Source organism: Haliotis rufescens, unplaced genomic scaffold (genome assembly GCF_023055435.1).
Source record: "Haliotis rufescens isolate VD_foot unplaced genomic scaffold, xgHalRufe1.0.p SCAF_2, whole genome shotgun sequence".
Classification (NCBI taxonomy): Eukaryota; Metazoa; Mollusca; class Gastropoda; order Lepetellida; family Haliotidae; genus Haliotis; species Haliotis rufescens.
Window position 1 is genome coordinate 4,409,062 of NW_025963890.1, and position 21,888 is coordinate 4,430,949.

General features: G+C 41.0%; 1 protein-coding gene across 2 annotated transcripts in view; it reads left to right on the top strand.

Annotated features, from left to right (window-relative positions):
- The first annotated feature begins 2,937 nt into the window (after positions 1-2,937).
- Positions 2,938-21,888, top strand: part of LOC124112759 (protein patched homolog 3-like) — a 44,338-nt gene continuing 25,387 nt past the window's right edge. The window contains exons 1-8 of one of the 2 annotated variants that reach the window (XM_046472889.2): positions 2,938-3,599; positions 18,217-18,463; positions 18,880-18,953; positions 19,537-19,653; positions 19,872-19,995; positions 20,414-20,511; positions 21,009-21,129; positions 21,348-21,471. In XM_046472889.2, coding sequence (XP_046328845.2) covers positions 3,487-3,599; positions 18,217-18,463; positions 18,880-18,953; positions 19,537-19,653; positions 19,872-19,995; positions 20,414-20,511; positions 21,009-21,129; positions 21,348-21,471 — 1,018 coding nt within the window. In that variant the 5' untranslated portion in view covers positions 2,938-3,486. The remainder of the gene's footprint in view (positions 3,600-18,216; positions 18,464-18,879; positions 18,954-19,536; positions 19,654-19,871; positions 19,996-20,413; positions 20,512-21,008; positions 21,130-21,347; positions 21,472-21,888) is intronic. The other variant, XM_046472888.2, reaches the window with a different exon arrangement.

Genomic DNA, 21,888 nt, shown 5'->3' on the forward strand with positions numbered 1-21,888 from the left:
GCACAACCTTCACTCTTCCGATCTTAGGAAAATGTGCGTCAGAAATAAAACTCGGCATCCAGTAGGTTAACAACAAACCTTCCAACAAAACAAACAACTAAAGATCAATAACATTTACAGTATTTATCAAGACACCAGTTATCATTCCGAAACAAAGGCAACTAACCCTAGAATCATTTGGAATGTTTTAGAAAATAGGTTTCCGCCGCGAAGTTTCCGCCATTTGGCATGCTCATGTCATCACATATGGTTCCCACTCAGCTGCGATACACAGATCCCTGAATCCATCATACATCTTAGCGTCTGATGACTCGGATTTGACAAGTGGTTCGGGTGCCACAAATATATATGGTCCAGGCGAACGGTGAGCTCTCAGAACAAAATTCCGATTTTACACTATGTAGCATTACCTATTGTTCTGGGTGCTCCGTCTATTCGTTGTATACGTATGCGTTGTCTCACATTACTCTGATGATTAACAGGAATATTATCGTAGACTGAAATTGGTAATTCACGGTACCGGTAGATACGTTACAATGATATTGAAAATTCGATATCCGGTAACAATGTCTTTTTATCATTTAACTTAAGCATTTATCCATGACATAAGCTTATGACATAAAAACATGTATGTCATACCCCAATGACATAAGTATGCAAATTAGATATGCAAATTAGATAACCGGAAGAGCGAGCGGTTTGATTTGAAACTATATATTATAAGTGAAGTTACACCAGAGATATAATCAGATTACACAGAATCGTTGTTGTTACCGTTATTAAAGTTTCAATTATTCTGCAAAAGTCTGTTCAAGTATTTTGTTTAAAATAATCCGAGGAACTTTTTTTCTCAGCGAATTGTTTATTTTGGTTTACATGTCTATGGAAAACATGTATCACTACGCACGATCTATACGTAAGATTTCGACAAGTTGCTGATGTTAATGTTTAATGCAATTATTCCTTAATTTGGAAGCAAAAATGTGAAAATGATAAATAGAATTCATCACTCGTGTTTTTTAATATGGGAAATATCAACCTCGTCCCGTTAATCGGTATTTGCCTCGCCAAAGGCTCGGCAAATACCGATTAACTAAGACTCGGTTGATATTTCCCATATTAAAAAACACTCGTGATGAATCCTCTATTTCTCTCTCGGTTACAACGGAAAACACGAAAATACACAAAAAACACTGTAGCCAGGCAGATACACAGCAGCAACGAATTATTATTAAAATATCATGTCTTTATTAAAATGGCAAACAAATCAAATTTACAGTAATATGTTTTTCCTGATATAAAATGTTCAATCAACACTTGTATATGTTTAAAACAATGTGAACAAATTGCTTTCAATTAGTTTCTATTTTACAACTTACGCCATGTTTGTAACTACTATGTGATTAATTCCCTCACATACTGAATTTGGTAACACTGTCTTTCTACAGTGCCTCACCCCTGTGGTTAGATTCTGCTTCATTACCCATTGTGACTTCACAACATTCAGGAGGCTGATCATGAAGTTCATCTTCCCGAGGCAAAGGCGCTAACTGACTATAAAAGGCAGTTAACTCCCTTGCCTCGGGGAAATGACGGAGTTCGGCAAACAAGAAAGTCGAGACCGACACGATAGACGTCAAGGACCCATTGTTATTAAAAATAAATCGCTCAGTAAAAAAATTATCAGTTATGTTTTCACAGGAATGTTGAAATATAATTTGTATAAAAAGATGATGTTTGTAAGTAAGAGAATTTATTGATATCAACTTCTTTATTATGAGGAGTGGCGGTCGGGTAGCCTAGTGGTTGAAGCGTTTGCTCGTCACGCCGAAGACCCGGGGTCGATTCCCGACATGGGTACAATGTGTGAAGCCCATTTCTCGTCGTTATATTGCTGGAATTTTGCTAAAAGCGGTGTAAAACCATACTCACTCACTCACTTATTACGAGGAACACACGTTTCGGAGTATATGCTTTCTCCTTCATCAGCCAACAGATAATTGGCGCTAACAGGTGATAGGTTTGCCCAATGCCAATTACCAGTCAGTGATAATTTAGTCCTGGCTTCCAGCTGTCCATAACTTTCAGCGCTAATTACTGTAAAGTATTGGCGTCCAGTGTCTATTGCTTATCACCTATCAGCGCTAATTATTGGCTTCCCTTGTTAAGTTTCCACCTTTTGTTATCTTATTACTTTTGTTGTTCTTACATGTACATATATATGCTCTCTGCCTATAGCATTCTTTAACCCGATGAAGGAGTAAGTATATACTCCGAAACGTTGTGTTCCTCATAATAAAGAAATTTACAATCCATAAATTCTCTTCCTCATGTGCATCACTTCTAAATGCCTTTCAATGACTTTTTTTAACCCGATGAAGGAGTAAGCATATACTCCGAAACGTTGTGTTCCTCATAGTAAAGAAATTTTCATCCTTAAATTCTCTTCCTCATGTGCATCACTTCTAAATGCCTTTCAAAGATTTTCTTTAACCTGATGAAGGAGTAAGCATATACTCCGAAACGTTGTGTTCCTCATAATAAAGAAATTTTCAATCCATAAATTCTCTTCCTTATGTGGTACAGTATCACTTCTAAATGCATTTCAAAGACTTCATGATGTTTGTAGTTTATTGTCAAATAACAAGTGCTCCTCATCTCGCGATCGGACAACGTTGATACAATTTTTTAGTACATTAGTCTTCGCGTTCCAGTTTCTGACCCTTCTGGTTCATGGCGTTCGATACTTACATAAAGAAAACAAATCGATACCATCACGACATACGCCAAGAACCCATTGTTGATGTAAACGTAAAGCGTGAACGCTGAAATGTCTTTATCAATAAAATTATATCAAGCCAAATATTGACAGAGTCTAGTTCATGCTCACACATATAATTTGGCTTCATAATTACTTTATGTAATGTGCGGACCCCACTTAAGCTTCATGCATGAATGAACATTAGGAAACTGTTGCATAAGCTGGGCGGATTGTCCAAAAACTAGTCAACTTATCCGTGCAGCTTGTAATCCTGGCAAGTTGCCATTGTTGTATAACCATAGCTCGCCCGCTAAGCCATTGATTGCTTAGGCAATAAACGCCCCTAATAAAAACACATGTACGTACATCGACAGCACACGTAAATGAGAGTGCGGATGTACTTGTTGCCACGTGACTCATCACGTGACTATGCAGAGATCGGTCACAACCGAAAGCCGCGATACAATCAATCGATCGGTCTTCAATACTTGGTGGATCTCGTTCACATTGTTTAGCTATTGGATCCAGGCCAGACGTGGGGGAACCAGGCGGTGTTGAAGGAAACATTGAGATGGCGGTGACTCGACGACTTCAACTGTGAGATCATTTTACCTGTAATGACATACGTCCTGGTGTAACATTGTCTACAGGTGTGCTAAAGCGTCCAGGTGTGTCGACTAGGTCGGAGCGGCGTTTATGGTGGAAGTGTGTCGTCTTCCTTCAAAATGAATTCAGGGAGCAGGGAACAGTTATCGAGGAGTAAAACTCCCAAGAAACATGGGATTCTGAAGAGGATCAGCAACGCCATCATCGAGACCCTAGAGAAGGGCTTTTACAAGTAAGTGACGGACCACTGCATACACTATTTACCATCGTGTCAGTACGCCATTGACAGCTGTGTGGTGCTATTGTAAACTGCGTTATTGACAAAACGTATATTTATACATCTGCCTCAATATTTACAGTTCTCTTTTGAGAACCAGGTTCTGTGTCATGTTGTTAATGTTATTTTCACAAATTTTAAAATTATACAGCGGAAACCAATAAATGCGCTCTTTTTGTCATCAAAAGGGTTCTCTTATTCTAGCAAACACATAAACTCCTCTATTGACTTATTCATGATGTAAATGTGGGTTATACCTACTGAATAAAACGCTAATAAGCTGTCATTGATAACAGTAGCAGTAACCAGTGCTATATAACCAATGGATGTCCTCGTTATAATGCTATTGTAACTAGAGTTAACCGCTTACAATACAACACGTTATAACGATGCATAACGGTATATTAAAAACATGTATTTACCAGTAAACTTTAAGATATCCATTTTGCCACAGTGGTACTTATATAACTCGATCTGCCTGTCCGACATCAGGTTTTTGTGTCTCCCTGGTTGAGAGCACATGTGTAGCGTTTTAAACGGATAGGCTCACTAAGTCGGGTATGCAACTGGCTAGGACAGCCCTCCTCAGAAAATAATTAACAGTCGAGCGCATTCATTGATGGCTTTCAACCCTATCTGTAATGCCCCGTATCTAGGTCATATCACCAAGCAACATGCCCATATCATGGCTGACAAACACTCTTTGGAATTTGAAGTTTTATGACAATTTTCGACAGTTTGTGTATGTTAAAGTTTGTGAACTGTAAATACACCGTGTAGCAAGTGTGTTGTTATAAAAGATCATCGTTAAAAGCATTTCCACACTGAATCCCCGAGTATTTATATTGAACACTGAATGAGTTATTTCCTTTCAATTCTTCTGAATCAGCGCCCATCTTCAGTCGTACGTAGGTGAACACCCTTGGCTTTGAAACAGAGTGTTTGATATAGACAGTTGTGCAGGTGCATGTACTGACCTTGCCACAAAAGCTAAATGCGTGTTAAATGTGAATGCAGGGCAACAAAACAAAACAAAACAAACCAAACAAACAAAAACAACAACAACAAAAAAACAAATACAAATTTGTTAATAAAAAATGACGAGGATAATTTTGTCCTCAAGGCAATGTCTTACCCAAAATGAAACAACGTATTCGCTAAACATACACAACGCGATGTCGACGCTACTTCGATGCTTATTCGACACTCACACCGTAGATTTGCGAACAAAGCGCTGAGATCGATCGTTTCGGGCAAGTAGGTCCTGGTAGATAAGCATATAATGTGGTGTGAGAAATAAGTCAGCTCTTCAGCTCATTGTTCAGTTTGATGAAAAATATATCCTGTCCCTAGTACCCACCCTCAATACCGCCCCCCATTACCCCCACACGATCATACACAGACACATGATTTATTAAATCAGCACTTTGTTTATCGGGTCACTTCACCAGAATCGACACGACTAACGAGATTTCTTAATGCATGAACGGAAAAAGGCCAGCTATAGTGTTATGAAACATAACATACAATCGCATGACTCATTCGTTCGTTATACCAGTGACGTCACAAATGACGCCATCACAAAACTCCGTAAGACAACAGTCATGACCCTCCATGAGATATTTTTGTAAAATAAAACCACATACGTCAGATGACGGGCGCATTAAATCATATGGAATTAAATATAAATATTGACAGTGATATAGTTCTTTGATTCTGTGACGATGCAACATACATCTTGTACACTCCAGCCTTTGTTGTGTCACTGGGTGAAGCCATCACCCTATTATTCTTCTGTTTGGGCATACGACAAGACAGGGGTAAAGCATGCACGTCACTGTAGTCAGTGGCGAAGTCCACCGCCCTCTTCTCATCACTGGGAGAAACAGCATGGTGGGGAGTCCATTTGGTTATCCCATGACATTGTTTTATTTTTGTATTTTTTTATTGAAGAAGTTATATCTGCATGTCTGTGTTTTTTGTGTCGACATTGCTGCCAGCTACTAACACAAAAAGATCACATGCAAAGTTGCCCGTTTTTAAAATGATTTCTTTTCATTTTCCCGTGACGGCCAGTTACAGAATGATGCAATAAATTACTCAGCGTTCGCTGAGGCTATGCATATAAGTGCTTCGCAAATAAAACCACCACACAAACAGAATGTGGTGATTGAACGTTCGGGTTTCAAGCGGAAAAGGTAAATTGTTCATCGAAGTAAAGTTTGTAGGTCTGTAAAGATTCACTTTTAATTAACCGGTAGGATTAATCATCTTATTCATCCAAGTACACGTAGAGACCTATTGATGACAACGAACGACCAAAATATATTTGGCTATATCTATTACGAAAACATTTCGGTGATGTTATTATTAATCAACGAAGACAAACTAAATAAGCTGAATTCGAATATCTATATGGATTTACATGTGTATATTATTTTCGTAAAACAACCCATTTCTGATAAAAGGATATTTTTGGATCTAGATTCCCTATATTTAGAGTTGAACGACATGTTTTGTTTGTTCTTTAACGCCTAACTCAGCAATATTCCAGCTATAATGACGGTGGTCTGTAAATAATCGAGTCTGGACCAGATAATCCAGTGATTGATATCATGAGCATCGATCCACTCAATTGCACCCAAGCCAGCGAGCCTGACCACCCGAGCCCGTCAGTCGCCTCTTAGGCAATGAACGACGTGTGTACAAACTGTATCACTTACTGAAGACCAGGGCTCACAGTGATATAAACAAGCCTCTAGGCTCTTGAGGTCTATCAATGATGTTTACAGCAGATTGGTTTGCTTGACTGGCCTTGGGATCACACCTTGGTTTATCTCTTGTCCAGTAGATGACTGCCCATGTTCCTATTGACCTGACTGAACCAATATAGATCAATATCTCTAGATCAGTTACTGTGTGAATTACACACTGATTGTCCATGAGGTCGTGACAGGGCACACAGTCGCCAAGCCACCGCGTATTGTGAATAACAGCTTTACAACTATTTCAATAACTATAAGAAATCTCTACAAACAGCAGAGTCGATTGTACGATACCGACTATATTATGATCATGTGTTTATGAATCACTATCGCATATTAATTAATGATACCAGGGGTTCGCGAAAATTTGAAAACCCGTCACAAACACATGCAACTGTTCCCCTAAATTCCTTTGACAGTGTCGTTTAGTTAACAATGTTGAGTACCAACGACAGTTTTCACGAATATCAGTCCTAACGTGATATTTTTTAAAGGCGAATATTTGAAACATGTCTGAAATACAGAAAGCTTTCTTTTGATAAGAATTTGTTTTAGAGACGGTAAATATTCTGCCACTGCTTCAAAATAGTTCATTTTGGATAAATCCTTATTTCTTTTCAGGGAAAAAAGTTGGAATATCTAATCAGTCCCTAAGAATACACCGAACCCAGTCTAGCTGCACATGTACCTATAAGTTGTTTGGCTAGGGACCAAATTTAGAGAAGTTTACTAAGAGGTCAACGGAAACTTATGTAGGGTCTAGTATAGTCCAGGCCCTTAGGGAGCCATTATGAGGTATTGTGCAGAGGTGTCTACAAGCATCTAATTTGGCACAGATGTAGACCAGAACATAATTTATCCATTTTTGGAGGGCGCCAAAGCCAGCGCTCATTGGGGTGGCCATATTGGCAATATCCTAGATGGCCGCCAATCCCTATTTGATTTTTCCTAACTTCATAACCAAAAGTCATAGGATCCTGAATTGAGGCGCTTTTTGTAGGTTTTTGACCTCAAGGCTTCCAAATGTGATCTTTGTTTTGATGTAGAAGTGCTTTTTTGTCAATTTAGTGGTTGAAAACATATTTTATTCAAATCAAATATCTTTTTTATGGTCATTTTACCTCACAGAAAAAGTTCACAAATGAGAACAACATAAGAAATTTAAAAAAACCATAACAAATTGAGCTTTGTTTTGACATACAAAATATGCTTTGGACCATTTAATTGTCAGAGTATTAAGGGCAAAAACTTTGATTTTAATTTTGATGCGACACAGTAAGGTTATTTTCTGGTCTGCAAATGAGATTATGCACTGCTTGGTGGTTGATGGTTTATATTATTGAACACATAAAGGTCACATAAATTGTTCCTGGCATGTATTTTGTTCTTCTTCCAGAATCACGATATGGCTGCAATATGGCCGATGCGATGAAAAATTTAACTCACTCTTCTTCCAGGACCGCTGAAATATTTTGTCATGACTAATTGGGCATTACTCACGCATAGGTGGCCTATATGGTTACTTTTCCAGCGAATGTGTTCATATTTTTCCGTCTTTGTAGGTGTGTTTAGCTGAATTGGCGAGAACAGTGGTGCTGGTAAAATAATAGTAAATTGTACCTGTGATATTGCGCCAACAATGGAAAGTTTCAATTGGGAACTTTGCTGTCTTTGCCAGTCAGATAAAAGTGGACAGTTGCAAACACCAAAGGAGGAAGTACTTTTGACTCTTGACAGAGACCTGACTGACTTTAAGACAATCAATGCCGTTCCGTCTGGTATTACAGTCGCCTTTGATCAACTAAATGATGGATCAGGTATTGCAGAAACACTCCGATCCAATAATGCTAAGTATCACAAAACGTGTAGGAGCTACTGTAGTAGTTCTTGTGTGAAGAGGCTGCGTCAAAAACATGAGGACAGTGCACAGAGTTCACCAAAAAAACTCAGATCAGCGGGGACTATCACATGGAAAAAGCAGTGATGTCAAATGCTGCATTATTTGTGATGGAGATGACCAGACCAATTTACGCAAGGTGGCAACTGCCAACGTAGATGCAAATCTGAAAAGCTGGGCAAAGTCAAATAATAATTTCCGGTTAATGGGTAAATTGTTTGCACAAGCTGCGGATGCCCATGCTGGTGATGTTTTTTACCATGTCCAATGCTACTTGCATCTGCGAGACTCTGCACACGCTGCTGATCGTCGAGCATCCACAAGCCCTGTTCAACCTGAGTTTCATCCAAAGGCTACAGCGCAAATCGTAGCTCTTGTTGAGGATTCAGACTCAGTATATAAGCTATCAGCACTTCGGCAGATGTACCGAAAACTGATGGAGGAACAAGGAAGTCCCTGCCACAATACTAGGCAGCCACATTCAACAAGGTTTAAAGAGCATATTCTCAATCTTCTTCCGGAATGGGCTGAGTTGTCACAGGGGAAGGAAATCTACATTTCTAATAATACAAAGATTCCAGATCTGCTCGCGAAAGCTCATGAGTCCCAACTTGGTCAAGATGATGCCTTTTTACTGATGTGGGCAGCAGTGATTTTGCGCAGGTGTTGTCTCCAGAAGCAGGAACCCTTCCATGGGTCTTTCTCCCCAGACTGCCTAACCTCTCCTGTACCAGAAGAGCTTCATAGCTTCATCAATATCATCCTCCAAGGTCCATCAATTCTGCGAGAGCAAGGTGATATCGAAATGGATGAATGTGTACACGGGAGGGTAAAAATTGCATGTACAATCTCACAACTGCTCATTATGACACATGTAGTGGGACACACCACACAACCAAAACAAGCACCATACGACATGGAAAAGCGCATGAGACACCATTCTCCCTTTACCAAGGCCTTAAGATGCACGGAGATGCACGACTTAAGAAACAGATCGAGAATGCCCACCAATTCGGCCTATCAGTGTCCTATAGCCGTGTTATGGAAGTAAAACAAGCTATTGCACGAGCAGTCTGCAAGCGCCATTCTGAGGATGGAATTGTTCTGCCAACTTATCTGCGATGCAATGTTTTTGTCACCTTTGATGTGGACAACTTGGATAGTCATAATAAGGGAAACTTTTCACAGGATGAGTTTCATGGCACTGCTTTGAGTGCAACTAACTATCTATCTTGGGAAAACCAAGGAGTAGAGTGAGCTCCTATTCAACTGGACTTCTCTGATACATCTGTGCCCTAACTTCCAGAATCATATGCTATCGTACATCCAGTTGAGCTACACAACACTCCCTTGTTTGTACCTAGAAGCAGGGGGCCAAGACGAAGGACGAATCCATGATGAAACATACAATGGAACTCACCATGCAAGGTACAGAGTTCCTGAATCCCGGTCAGATGGGTGTTCTGGGTGCAGATCAGCCCATTTATGCTATAGCAAAGCAACTACAATGGACATTTCCAGACATTTTCGGAGAAGATAAGTTGGTTCTGATGATGGGAGCATTGCATATTGAAGACAAAGTTCATCATATGATTGGAAAGTTGTTGCGTGTTTCAGGTTGGACTACAGTACTTTCTCAGGCACAGGTTCTAACATCTGGCCGTGCTGAGTCAGTTCTTAATGAGCAGCATATCAAGCGCACACGTTATGCCCACCAAGTATCTGTAATGTCTCTTCACCTCCTTAAGCACAAGGCATATTCTACCTACAGTCACAGGAGATGTGGGATCAACGATCCAGAACCAAAAATCCGCAGTTCAAGTACTGGTCTACCATCATTGAGCTTGAGCTATTGATGTGTCGCTTCATTCGGTCTCTACGTGAGGGAGATTTCCTTCTCTATGTCCAAGTATGTGATGAGCTCTGCCCATGGTTTCATGTGATGGACCACGCAAACTATGCAAGATGGCTTCTAATACATGTGCGGGATATGGTCCAGCTGTCAGAGAAACACCCGAACATACATGCTGAATTTCTCAAAGGGAACTTTGTCGTTCAAAAGTCACCACACATGTTCAGCCTCATTGGAAAGGATCAGTCACACGAACAATCCAATAAGAGTCTACAGGCACATGGCGGAGCAGCAGGACTCTATGAGAACCCTGAAGCACTTAGACTCTTCATGTTGGTAGGTCCAGACTGCTCGATATGTGTTGCAGAGTTTGAAGCTTTCCTAGACACACCAAAGTCTAGCACTGTTCATCACGAAAAAGCACATAGCTTGCAAGTTAAGTATTGGAATGATGTCCTGTCATTTGTTGAGATTGTTGAGCAGCTAGGCAATCCCTTTACTACTGGTCAAGAACTTGTAGCACTCGACACACAATTATGGAACAGGAAGTCGTTACATCTCTCTCTAGGGTTCATGCAGTTGGCAAAGACCTTCTTGCACAATACGTTTCACAGACACTTCATAGGTGACAGTGCCAGTGTCAAACAATATCTGACGTAATAAAATCCTGACATTCGCCAATCGTCCTGATCTGACCAAAAAAGGAAACAAAACCAGTGGTGTACAGAAGAAAAATATGACTCTGATCACAACACTCTTCCTTTCACTGCAATCACGACCAGATGTAGATATGGAAGAGTTTTTTTCATTTTGAAAATCAAAGGGAACCACCAAGTTTGGCTGATCGTGGTTCACTTCGACTCAGCAAAAAGTCTGATATTCTGGAATGCATCAAAGCGCCAATTGGTCGAGCACTTCCAGCCAAATTAGCCACAGTTGTTGTGCTGGACATGGCAACTGTTGTTCATATGGTGCGGCCCACATCAGAGAAGACATTTGCTGAGTATGTTACACAACACATTGTGCCATTCCTGGAGTCTCAGATAACCGAAACAGTTGCACTTATAGATGCCATATGGGATAACTACCAAGTAAACAACCTCAAATCCCTCACACATCAGCGTCGTGGTACAGGTCCACGGACTAGGATTGGGAATGGTCACACACGAATCCAAAAGCATGACTGGAACAGTGGATTTCTCAAAAACCAGGATAACCAAAAGGAGTTATTCTCTTTCCTCAGTGAGGAGCTTGTCAAAAAAGATTTGAGGGGGAGACTCCTTCTCAGTTCCAAATTTGATGGTGTTCTTCCCAATGGACCATGCGATGTATCAGCTCTCCAACCCTGTAACCACTCTGAAGCAGATACAAGGATATTCCTTCACCTGGCACATGCTGTAGCAGAGGGGCACCCAACAGCTTATGTCCGTACTGTTGATAGTGATGTGGTAGTCCTTGTCATACGCTTCTTCTCTACACCTGGTCTCTCAGAGCTGTGGGTGTGTTTTGGTAGCGGGAACAAAATTCGCGATATTCACATCCATGATATCTGTTCTCATCTTGGGCCTTCAAGGTCTCTGTCATTGCCGCTTTTTCATTCCATCACAGGGTGCGACACGACATCACAGCTCCTTGGGTGTGGCAAGAAAACTGCCTGGGCATCTTGGCAAAACACACCAGGACTCACTGAAACACTGGTGACACTAACCAATCAACCAGAACTGTTCAGTCTTGAGCTCTTCACATGCAGAAGCTGGAACGATTTGTGGTTATCATGTATAGTAAGGGGTGTGGTTTGGCTAAAGTCAATGAAGCCAGACATCATCTTTTTACAACTGGTAAAAGAACTTGAGAATATACCACCCACTCAGGCATCCTTGTTTGAACACATAAAAAGGGCACTGCTTCAGGCAAGCTTTTACTGGAATCAAGCAGCCACAGTTCACCAGGAAATCCCGGACTTTAGTGAATGGGGGTGGCAAAAGGAAGACGGTGGTATCTGGTCGCCATACTGGACAACTCTCGAGGATGCCAGTAAAGCATGTTCCTTCCTTTTGCATTGTTGTTGTGAAAGGTCTTGCACCGGGAACTGTAAATGCAGTAGAGCTGGAGTCCGCTGCACGGGGTTATGCAAATGCGAAGGTGGATGTGTGAACAATCATGATACCTCGATCAATTAGATTAAACCTTGCCACAGTGATGTTTAACTAAAACTAGAAATATTTAGACCTGTTAGTTTTTTAAAATTTCTTATGTTGTTCTCAGTTGTGAACTTTTTCTGTGCGGTAAAATGACCATAAAAAATATATTTGGTTTGAATAAAATATGTTTTCAACCGCTAAATTGGCCCAAACACACTTCTACATCAAAACAAAGATCACATTTGGAAGCCTTGAGGTCTAAAACCTGTAAACAAGCCTTAATACATGATCCTATGACTCTTGGTTTTGAAGTTAGGACAAAATCAAATAGGGACTGGCGGCCATCTTGGATTTTGCCATCATGGCCGCCCCAGTGAGCGTCAACTTTGGCGCCCTCCAAAAATGGATTTAGTAGGTTCTGGTCTACATCTATGCCAAATATGGTGCTTGTAGACACATCTGCACAATATCCCCCTAAGGTCCTGGACTAGTATGCTTAATCTAATTTCTACACATTGTTCCTAATCTCGGCAAGATAATATTAGTTATTAATGATTATATTTAATATGCTTGTGTGTAATACTCTCTGTCTATGATGTGTGGTGTTCATGTTAGTCGATGGATAATTCACATCGAGGGCAATAACCCCCTGAAACAAAATCTGATTTATTCTGCGATTCAGGCGTACACATGACCCTACACGCTTAAGGAATTATGAAACACTCCGTAAATCCTAATTTAATTCCCCTGATTGACCCTTGTGTAACAAAGGTAGTATTTGTAACGTATTTTACGATTAGCCTGTTATGGATACAATCAGTGGTTGTCTTAAAGTAGCAGCGTATATTATTATAATTATGTATATTTCTGTTATGTAGTGTTTGTTTGTTTGTTGGTTAACGCCGCACTCAGAAATATATATGACGGAGGTCTGTAAATAATCGAGTCTTCTAACACAACATCAACTGGCTTTGTACATACATAATGTGTTTTTGTTACGAAGTGAATTGTTACCTTGACTTTGTATCTTATAAAATATGTTATGTAACTCCGTTGTATATGGGCCTGTGGCCTGTCATACAATAAAGAATTGAATTGAATTGAATTGACCAGATAATCCAGTGATTGATGTCATATTCATCGATCCACGCAATTGGGATACGATGACATGCATCAACCAAGTCAGCGAGTCTGACCACCCGTTAGTCTGATCCCGTTAGTCACCTCTTACGACAAGCATAGTCGCCTTTTACGGCAAGCATGGGTTCCTGAAGACCTATACCACCCCGGATAACTGGTGTTTATATATTTCTTTATGGGAAAGGGGCAGTAAACCACGTGACCCGAGCATCTTTACTTGAAATTGTCGAATCACTTGATCGGCAATAGAATATATTCATTTACAATTCAACGAATGAGGGGTTTAATTCATGATCAGCAGAGCAACAAAATTAATATAAAATGAAAAGAACACACACAAATACTTCGTACTTTCCACAAAAACATAAACAAAAAATAATAATTTGCGAATCACTAATGGAAATGTATCAAGCAAAAAACTTAAAATCTTTAAAACAAATGCCATAGCAGAAATAAGTATAATTCCAAACAAATGCCTAATCTATTTATAAGCAATTGGTGTCCGATACAATTCCCTATCCTGATCACTTTATTATGCAAATGGTTTTCGTCAGTTTTATTTTATTATACAACCCAATACTGTCACATGTTGGCTTGCTTGGTTCTCGAACTTCCTTGTCAGGGCGGCCGTTTTAGAGCTGATAAGAAACGTTGATACTCGTAATTCAAGGCGATTGTCACGTGTGAAAGCCACGTGAAAGGCAGGTCATGAATACGGGTGATAACCGAAGTCTTTATTACCCCCGGTGAATAAATGCAAACACGCGTGTAGTTTTATGGAATGTTCTGTACCGAGAGCTGCAGATCAGGGTGCCATTGTACAAAACGTCCCTAGCGCTGCGACTGTCGTACGTCTATGTTAAGGTATGGGAGTTACGATCACCTTGGCGCAAAGATCGCTCAGTACAACGATACCCAGGAGTGTGCGGGTGGTTGGACTACTGTTGGACGATCTGGTATAAAGGGTACAGGGACCACCCGGTGATGAGAAGTATACAGCTGACAGCAGAACATGGTACATGTTCATTTGTGATATACATTTTCACCAACATTACTGAACGTACAAACCCACCAACGTTTGAAAAGAGCATATAGCAAATACACGTTAGGTGTGTGAGTAGTGTTTAACGCTGCTTTGAACAGTATTGCAGTTATATCACGGCGTGTCAGATTGATGTGGGAAGAAAGCCCCAAGTGATGCAGCTCTCAGATGTTTACCACTTTGGTGAAACCCACGAGCACGGGTATGGTGCTGACAAACCTAGAAACATAATCGGGGCGAACCGGGATTCGAACCCATGATAAAAGGTTTCCCGCTTGCCAAGGGACGTAATCACGACAGGGATACAGTGTGCCGAATGGTAACTTTTGAGAAACGTAACGACGGTATATGCGTTTATTTAACTGAGGCCCGCCCGGAGAGCGGAAGGTCGGCGGTTCGATCCCCGGCCGCGTCATACCAAAATATGATGGTTCTTGTTGTTACCCTGCCTGGCGCTCGGCAGGAATGGGATAAAACAAGGACTGGTTGGCTCGGAGTATACTGTGTCTGTGTGGGATATTCACGTTGAAACTGCAACATGGTATCTCAGTGGTCTAGCATAGTAAAATCGGCATTAGTCCAGTCACGCACACACACACACACACACACACACACACACACACACACACACACACACACACACACACACACACACACACACACACACACACACACACACACACACACACACACACACTGAAAGGAGAGTTCGTTATACGATTCTATATTGATCGGCGCATCTACAGTATTCATAGTGTTTACAAAGGTAGCCATGGCAACGAGGGAGGACGGGGTGTGTGGGGTGGGAGGTAATAATAATGACAGTTCCAACCAGAGGTCACCATATATTGTGACGTATCTGAATGGAGCTATTCTAACGGCACTTTATCACAAACAAGGAGTAGGCTAATTATCAGACTCGTTTCCATGGCAACATTGTATTGCACATCCTGCTGTCAAAACACATCCTGTAATTTTAGTAAGCTACACGTTAGCAGAAATGAAACAAAGCATGTTTCATATTCAGATAAGCCGAAAATATCCTTGCACTTTGCTTTGAAGAACTGAAACCCCCAGGCACTTGTATATGTAAGATATTTATAACTATTACATATTTTCTAATGGTCTAAATCTATATATTTAACAGATTCAAGTGTTTCAATTACAGTCACATCTGGCCATAACGACCTCAAAGGTCCATTCTATATATCAGAACTTTGCTTTATGAATTGGCTTTGTGTTAGCTGATATTTCGACATAGCAAATGTCATTATATCATGATCGAAAGATTTACAATTAATCCTGTAACCCGGCGACACCGTCAAGATATTCTTGGCTCCAAAATTCCAAAAATGAAAGGGATTTTTAATGGGTACCAATTGAAACTCAGTACAGAGAGAAGGTCGAGAGAAGTGAGTGAGTGAGTTGGGTTTAACGCCGTTTTTAACTGTATTCCAGTTATATCGCAGCGTTTCAGCTTAATGTGGGAGGAAAGCCCGAAATGATGCAGGTCTCAGACGTTTACCACTTCGGTGAAACCCACGAGCACGGGTATGGTGCTGACAAACCTAGAAACATAATGGGGGCGAACCGGGATTCGAACCCACAATCATAGGTTTCTGGCGTGTCCAAGGGACGCAACTCTGAACAGCGAATCGCGGCGCCTTAGACGACTGGGTCACCCGTGCCCCCAGGTCGAGAGAAGGCGTTAACGTTTCACATGTACTTCAACTGGGTTGATGTTACCGATAGTAGACTACTTACCCCGGGCGTTATCATAAGCTCAGTGGCAGTTATCAATTATGCTGAGTCAACTAGAAAAGAAATGTTTGGGCCGAGACATTAAAAATGTAGCCCCCATCCCCAATGAGTTGCCAAACGAACTCTTTCCTTTAACGTTTCTCTTTACTTGTAGTCGTCAGAATCACCGTATTTGTACACAGCAGACGTAATTCAAATTGACATGTCGTTTTTAGTTTAACATAGTCAGTAAATGGGCTGTCATGTCACATGATTTCTGGTCCATCACTTGATTATCTGGTCAAGACTCGACCTGCAGGTCGCCGTCGTGTGGCAGGAGTACACGTGTGCGGCGTCTGGCACCTCTTTGTGCAAACTGTGAGCTGCAGGTGCTACCAGTAGGACAGGACATGCTTATCCTTTCCGCGAACACCTGGCGTCATCACTTTTGTTCACTAACCCATTCATATAATTTCCCCGCTATACCCTACACCTAACGGCGGATACTCTAGACTGATGAGTGTTGAGATTTCATATTCGATTTCTTCGACCCGGCTGAAGGGATGAGTCTGTCTAAGGATGTCTCATCAAAATAGGACTCCGATTTATTCATTGCATTAAAACACATTTAGCTGTTGCTTTTATTTATTATTAAAATTCAAATGTTTAAGAACATGTTCTGAAAACATATTCCTCCCTTTAATTTAATTAGTCAATTTGGCATTCTACGCTACTCAGTCTTACGAAATGCAAACCAGCCTCAATGTTGGGGTGGCGATATCAACAACATGGCGGCCAGTTCCATTGATTACGATAGAGTTTGCGAGTGTTGACGTTGTTGAAGAAACATACCTACCTTTTAAAATTAAAGAATAACCATGTAAACTAAGTGGAACACCATACCGGTTTATACTTATGGCATAAGGGGGCGACCCGTGACGATCCGGGGTAGAATAGGGCTTCAGCAACCAGTTCTTGCCGTAAAATTCATCTATGCTTGTCGTTAAAGGCGAGTAACGGGATCGGGTGGTAAGGCTCGCTGACTTGGTTGATGCATGTCATCGTTCCCAACAGCGTAGATCGTAAGGCATGATATCAATCACTGGATTGTCTGGTCCAGACTCGATTATTTACACACCGCCGTCATATAGCTGGAATATTGCGGAGTGCGGCGTTAAAACAAAACAACCAACCAAAGCATAAGGGGGCGATAGAGTAACCTTGTGGTTAAAGCGTTCTCTCGTCAAGCCGAAGACCCCCGTTCGATTCTCCACCTGGTTACTATGTGCGAAGCCATATCCGGGGTAGAACCATACTCTCACTCACTTATAACCTAACAACAAACCATTCTAATTATCCCTGCCATTTGAGCCTGATTTCAGGGCCCAGGATCATGAAACTAACTTAAGATCATATTTTGTCTTAACTCTTAAGATTTAGACTTAAGACCAAATTTTGTCTTCAATCGGGGATCACGAAGCTCAATCACTGAGAATATCTTAAGTCTAAGCAGAGAAATTTCCTGTTTTTCGACGCAGAATAATTTCTCGGACAAAACTTAGGAGCGTCTTTTCTTCAAACCGGTTTAATGTTTACAGTTAAATTTACACCATCAGATAGGAAATTTAATATTCTACATCACTGCGTAATTTTATAGCCAGAGGTAGATCCAGTGCCGAGTGAGCGCAATTCTCGCACAACCTTCTCTTTTCCGATCTTAGGAAAATGTGCGTCAGAAAAATAACCTCGGCATCCAATGATTACAGTAGTGCGATATTACGTGCGCGTGTCCCTATGACGACGGTCTTAGACTTAGACTTAGCTAAGATTTTGCTGAGACCGTTTCAAGAGCCAGTCTTAGAGCGAATCTTAGCTAAGCAAAATCTTAAAAACTTAAGACAAAATTCGTGCTTAGCAAAATTTGAGCTAAGACCACTTTCATGATCCCGGGCCCAGATATATATTTTTAATTTTATCTAATATCTTATATTTCAGACTTGGTTTGAATATAGGAAAGCGGCCATGGATTGTGATGTTGTGCTGTACCATAGCGTGTGGCCTAGTAGGCATCGGGTTTCTCCGCTTCAATGAAACAACCGACCCAGACAAGCTCTGGATACCCATTGGTGCCGATATCATTAATCAGCGGAAATGGGCAACAGCACAGTTTCCATCTACCCTTCGCGTTGCCACCATCATCGTTACGGGTTCCAACCTCCTCACAAAAACATCTTTACAAGCGGTAGGTTCTTTTTAAGCCAGTCCGATAAACTTGGTATCACAATCGCATAAATATGAAAGGTTACCTGCAGGAACTACATCGATGCGATGTCTGCATCTTCAAAAAACTATTGACTAACAATCCCGAGAAGTTTAGATAAGGCTTTCCCAATGTGTAATGGATCTAGGTTGGGATCGGTGCTGGTGGTGGATGCAAGTCATTTGACACTTTTTAAAAATCTATATATCGATCTCTACCTTAATCACTTGATCCTTGATGTGTTTGCTATATTTCCTCGAAATTAACGTTGATGAAGGATTCTAGATAGAAAACAAAGTCGGAGCGGCGTGTTCGATTGGGCCGCTCTTATTTTCCAAAACCCGACCGGTCTACCTCGACAGTGATAATGGTTATCACGTTTTCCTGTGTTCCTGCAGGTGTATTCGATGTATGAAGCTGCACTTAACGCAACCTCCGCTAATGGATTCAAATTGGCTGATGTATGCCTCAAGTAAGTTGCTGTGGTCGTGAAACTGTCATTCTTCGACACGGTACCTTCACCCCAAATATATAAAGTTGTTATGAATATAAAGGTATGACATGAGCTGTCGATATGTATAATTTTAGAACATAGTAATAATAATTTAATCAAGGGCCTATTTTGGACTCATCATTATACTAAAAGCATGGGTACGGCTAAAATGTGTCAAAGAGGATGTTTTTTTTAAAGGGTAACTGGAATTGGGAATATTTGAACATGAGTCCGTCTTTGACCAAAGAAGAATGTCTGTCCTGTTATCCGATTGGTCTCTTTACGTACAAGAGAACTAGGACTAGGTTCTACATTTTAACGCATCGATAACCGTAAGCCTATGTCAATGTATGGGAGTTACGATCACCTTAGCGCTAAGATCGATTTGTGGAACGGGCCCCCGTTTTAAATAGTAACACCTGTGAGCTTCAGCATGGGGTACAAACGTCAACGTCAACATATTCACTTTTGAAATTCTTGCAATATAGAACTGACGTGACTAGTACTAAGTTACCGTTCAAAGCAAACCTCAACTCACTCACTCACTCCATTTTCAATGCAGGATCGGGCCGAACTGTCGAGTGTCCAGTCTCTTGGACCTTTGGTCCTTCGACAAAGCGACGATTGATGGTCTGTCTCAGCAGGACATCTTGGACGCGGTCAACACGATCAAAGTCAGGTAATATGCCAAATAAAATACATGTTCATTATTTCGTTACAGTCATTGCGTCTACGTGTCTGAGTTTGTGATTTTTTCAATAGGTATCTGCAATTAATCTGCTAAATACACCCATTGAATTATGAAAAAAGGAATACATTATTTTCGGTAGATACAAAACATTTAACAATTTTGTCTCACACTTTAAAGTCGCAACGTTTGCCGCCATTTATCTTCAGCCCTGTTTTCGGCAACTCCCTTGACGTGACGACCCTTCTAGGCGTGCGCACTGAAAACGGAAGTGGGCACATCACTGGTGCTCAAGCGTTGACATCTACCTGGTTTTTGCTTGGTGATGACAATGTAAGTAGTTCGGGTATAACGAATATATTTATTTTCAATGCATAGTTGCCCATAGCCCGATAGTAGTACATATACCAATGACAATGACAAAATTCGTTGAAACAATGTACAATACTCAAAAGAAGTAACGGACCACCCTAATTTTTCACATTTCTATAGTTACCTTATCACTAGCAACATAGTTAGGGTAGGAAGAACTCTGAATATACTACTTATAAGAAGTAACGGACCACCCGATTCTTGCACATTACTATTGTTAATCTGTCATGATATTAAAGATTATGGAGGTCCTTATAGCTTCTTTTGAGAAGTATGTTTAAAGTGTCAGCCATCCTTCTTACTTTTCTTTGATAGGTAATTTATAAAAAAAACTAAGTGGATTGTTTAGTAATTCCAACACGTTACCACGTTTTTACAGATAAAGGAAAACACTATGGATTGGGAACTTCAACTTATAGAAATAGGAAAGAACGGCCACGCGGGGTTGTCGGAGTCGTTTGTCTTCACAGCACGAAGGTACGTTGACCTGGCCTCCACACAGGTACTTCTATGTACAGCTGTATGTGTGCACTGATCCGGGAGACGGGGATTCGAATTCCATTTCGCCCCGAATATAATCCTTACTGGGTTGCCTTGTTCTTGCTCTTTGGTTTTCTTGAACATTGAGCTGACACGCTGTGATATAACTGAAACACAATTCAAAACGGCGTTACACCCAACTCACTCACTCACTCTGCCACCAGTAAAGTAGTAAATGCATGTTGAGGAATAAAGGGTGTTAATTGGGCAAACCATTCATGTCGATCACCCTTTATGCCGAGATGGTACGACAGAAGGAAATGAGATAGTTATTGCAGCTATTTAGTACTCTGACTTGGAAGGTTGGATCTCACCCGAATGGATAGGGAATCTCACCCGAATGAATAGGGAATCTCACCGAAAGAATAGGGAGTCTAACCAGAATGACTGCGCCTCTGGAGGAGGAGTTTTGTTACACATTTGTTGTCTAATAGTTTCAGTGACGAAGGAGGCAGCGCTATCCAGGGTGATGCCACGCTGCTCTCTGCTGGGTACATCATCCTCATCATCTTTGTCATCGCCGTCCTCGGCAGATTCAACATGGTGGAACAGCGGGTACGACGGAAATCATTCATCCTCCCAAAAATAACAAACCGTCAAACTTAAACTCGAAATACTAGTATATGAGAAGGTGTGAGTTTGTTGGCCCAACTCACTCATTCATATAGCTACACACTACCTAAATGAAAGGCATAACAGTTTCTCAATATGAACATTTCTGTTGCATACTGACATTATGAAGTGTGTATTACCGTGTGTTTCCGTGTTATCAGATCGGTCTGGCGCTCGCGGGGATACTATGTGTGGGACTCTCCATCCTAGTGTCCTTTGGAATGGCGTCCATGGTTGGAGCAGAGTACGGTCCTCTTCACTCCATCTTGCCCTTCCTGCTGCTGGGTAGGTACATCGTTGATAAAAAATAAAAAAATAATAAAAATAATAATAAAAATAATAATGAAAACAAGGCATTCCACAGTTTTCTGAAACGAACCAAGGATGTGGGACATAATCTCAATGTCGGTATTGATTTTGTTGATGGTTCTGTACTGCTGGACGGTACAGAAATGAGTGTCAACCAAGCGAAGTGGCATATCAAGTCGGCCCAGACTCAGGTTTTAAAGGAGAGGCTATCTGAACGACCACTGTATCGAGTTTATGTGCAGTCTGTTGAGAAGATCAGCAATCCTGCAGAGTCCTTCGCTTTGATGAAGTCGTCTGGCCTGAAAAGTGAAACAGAAGGCTTTCTGTTTGCTGCTCAGAACCATTCACTTACCACTCTGAAACCGTCAGTGTGTGATTTTGCATCAAAATGTG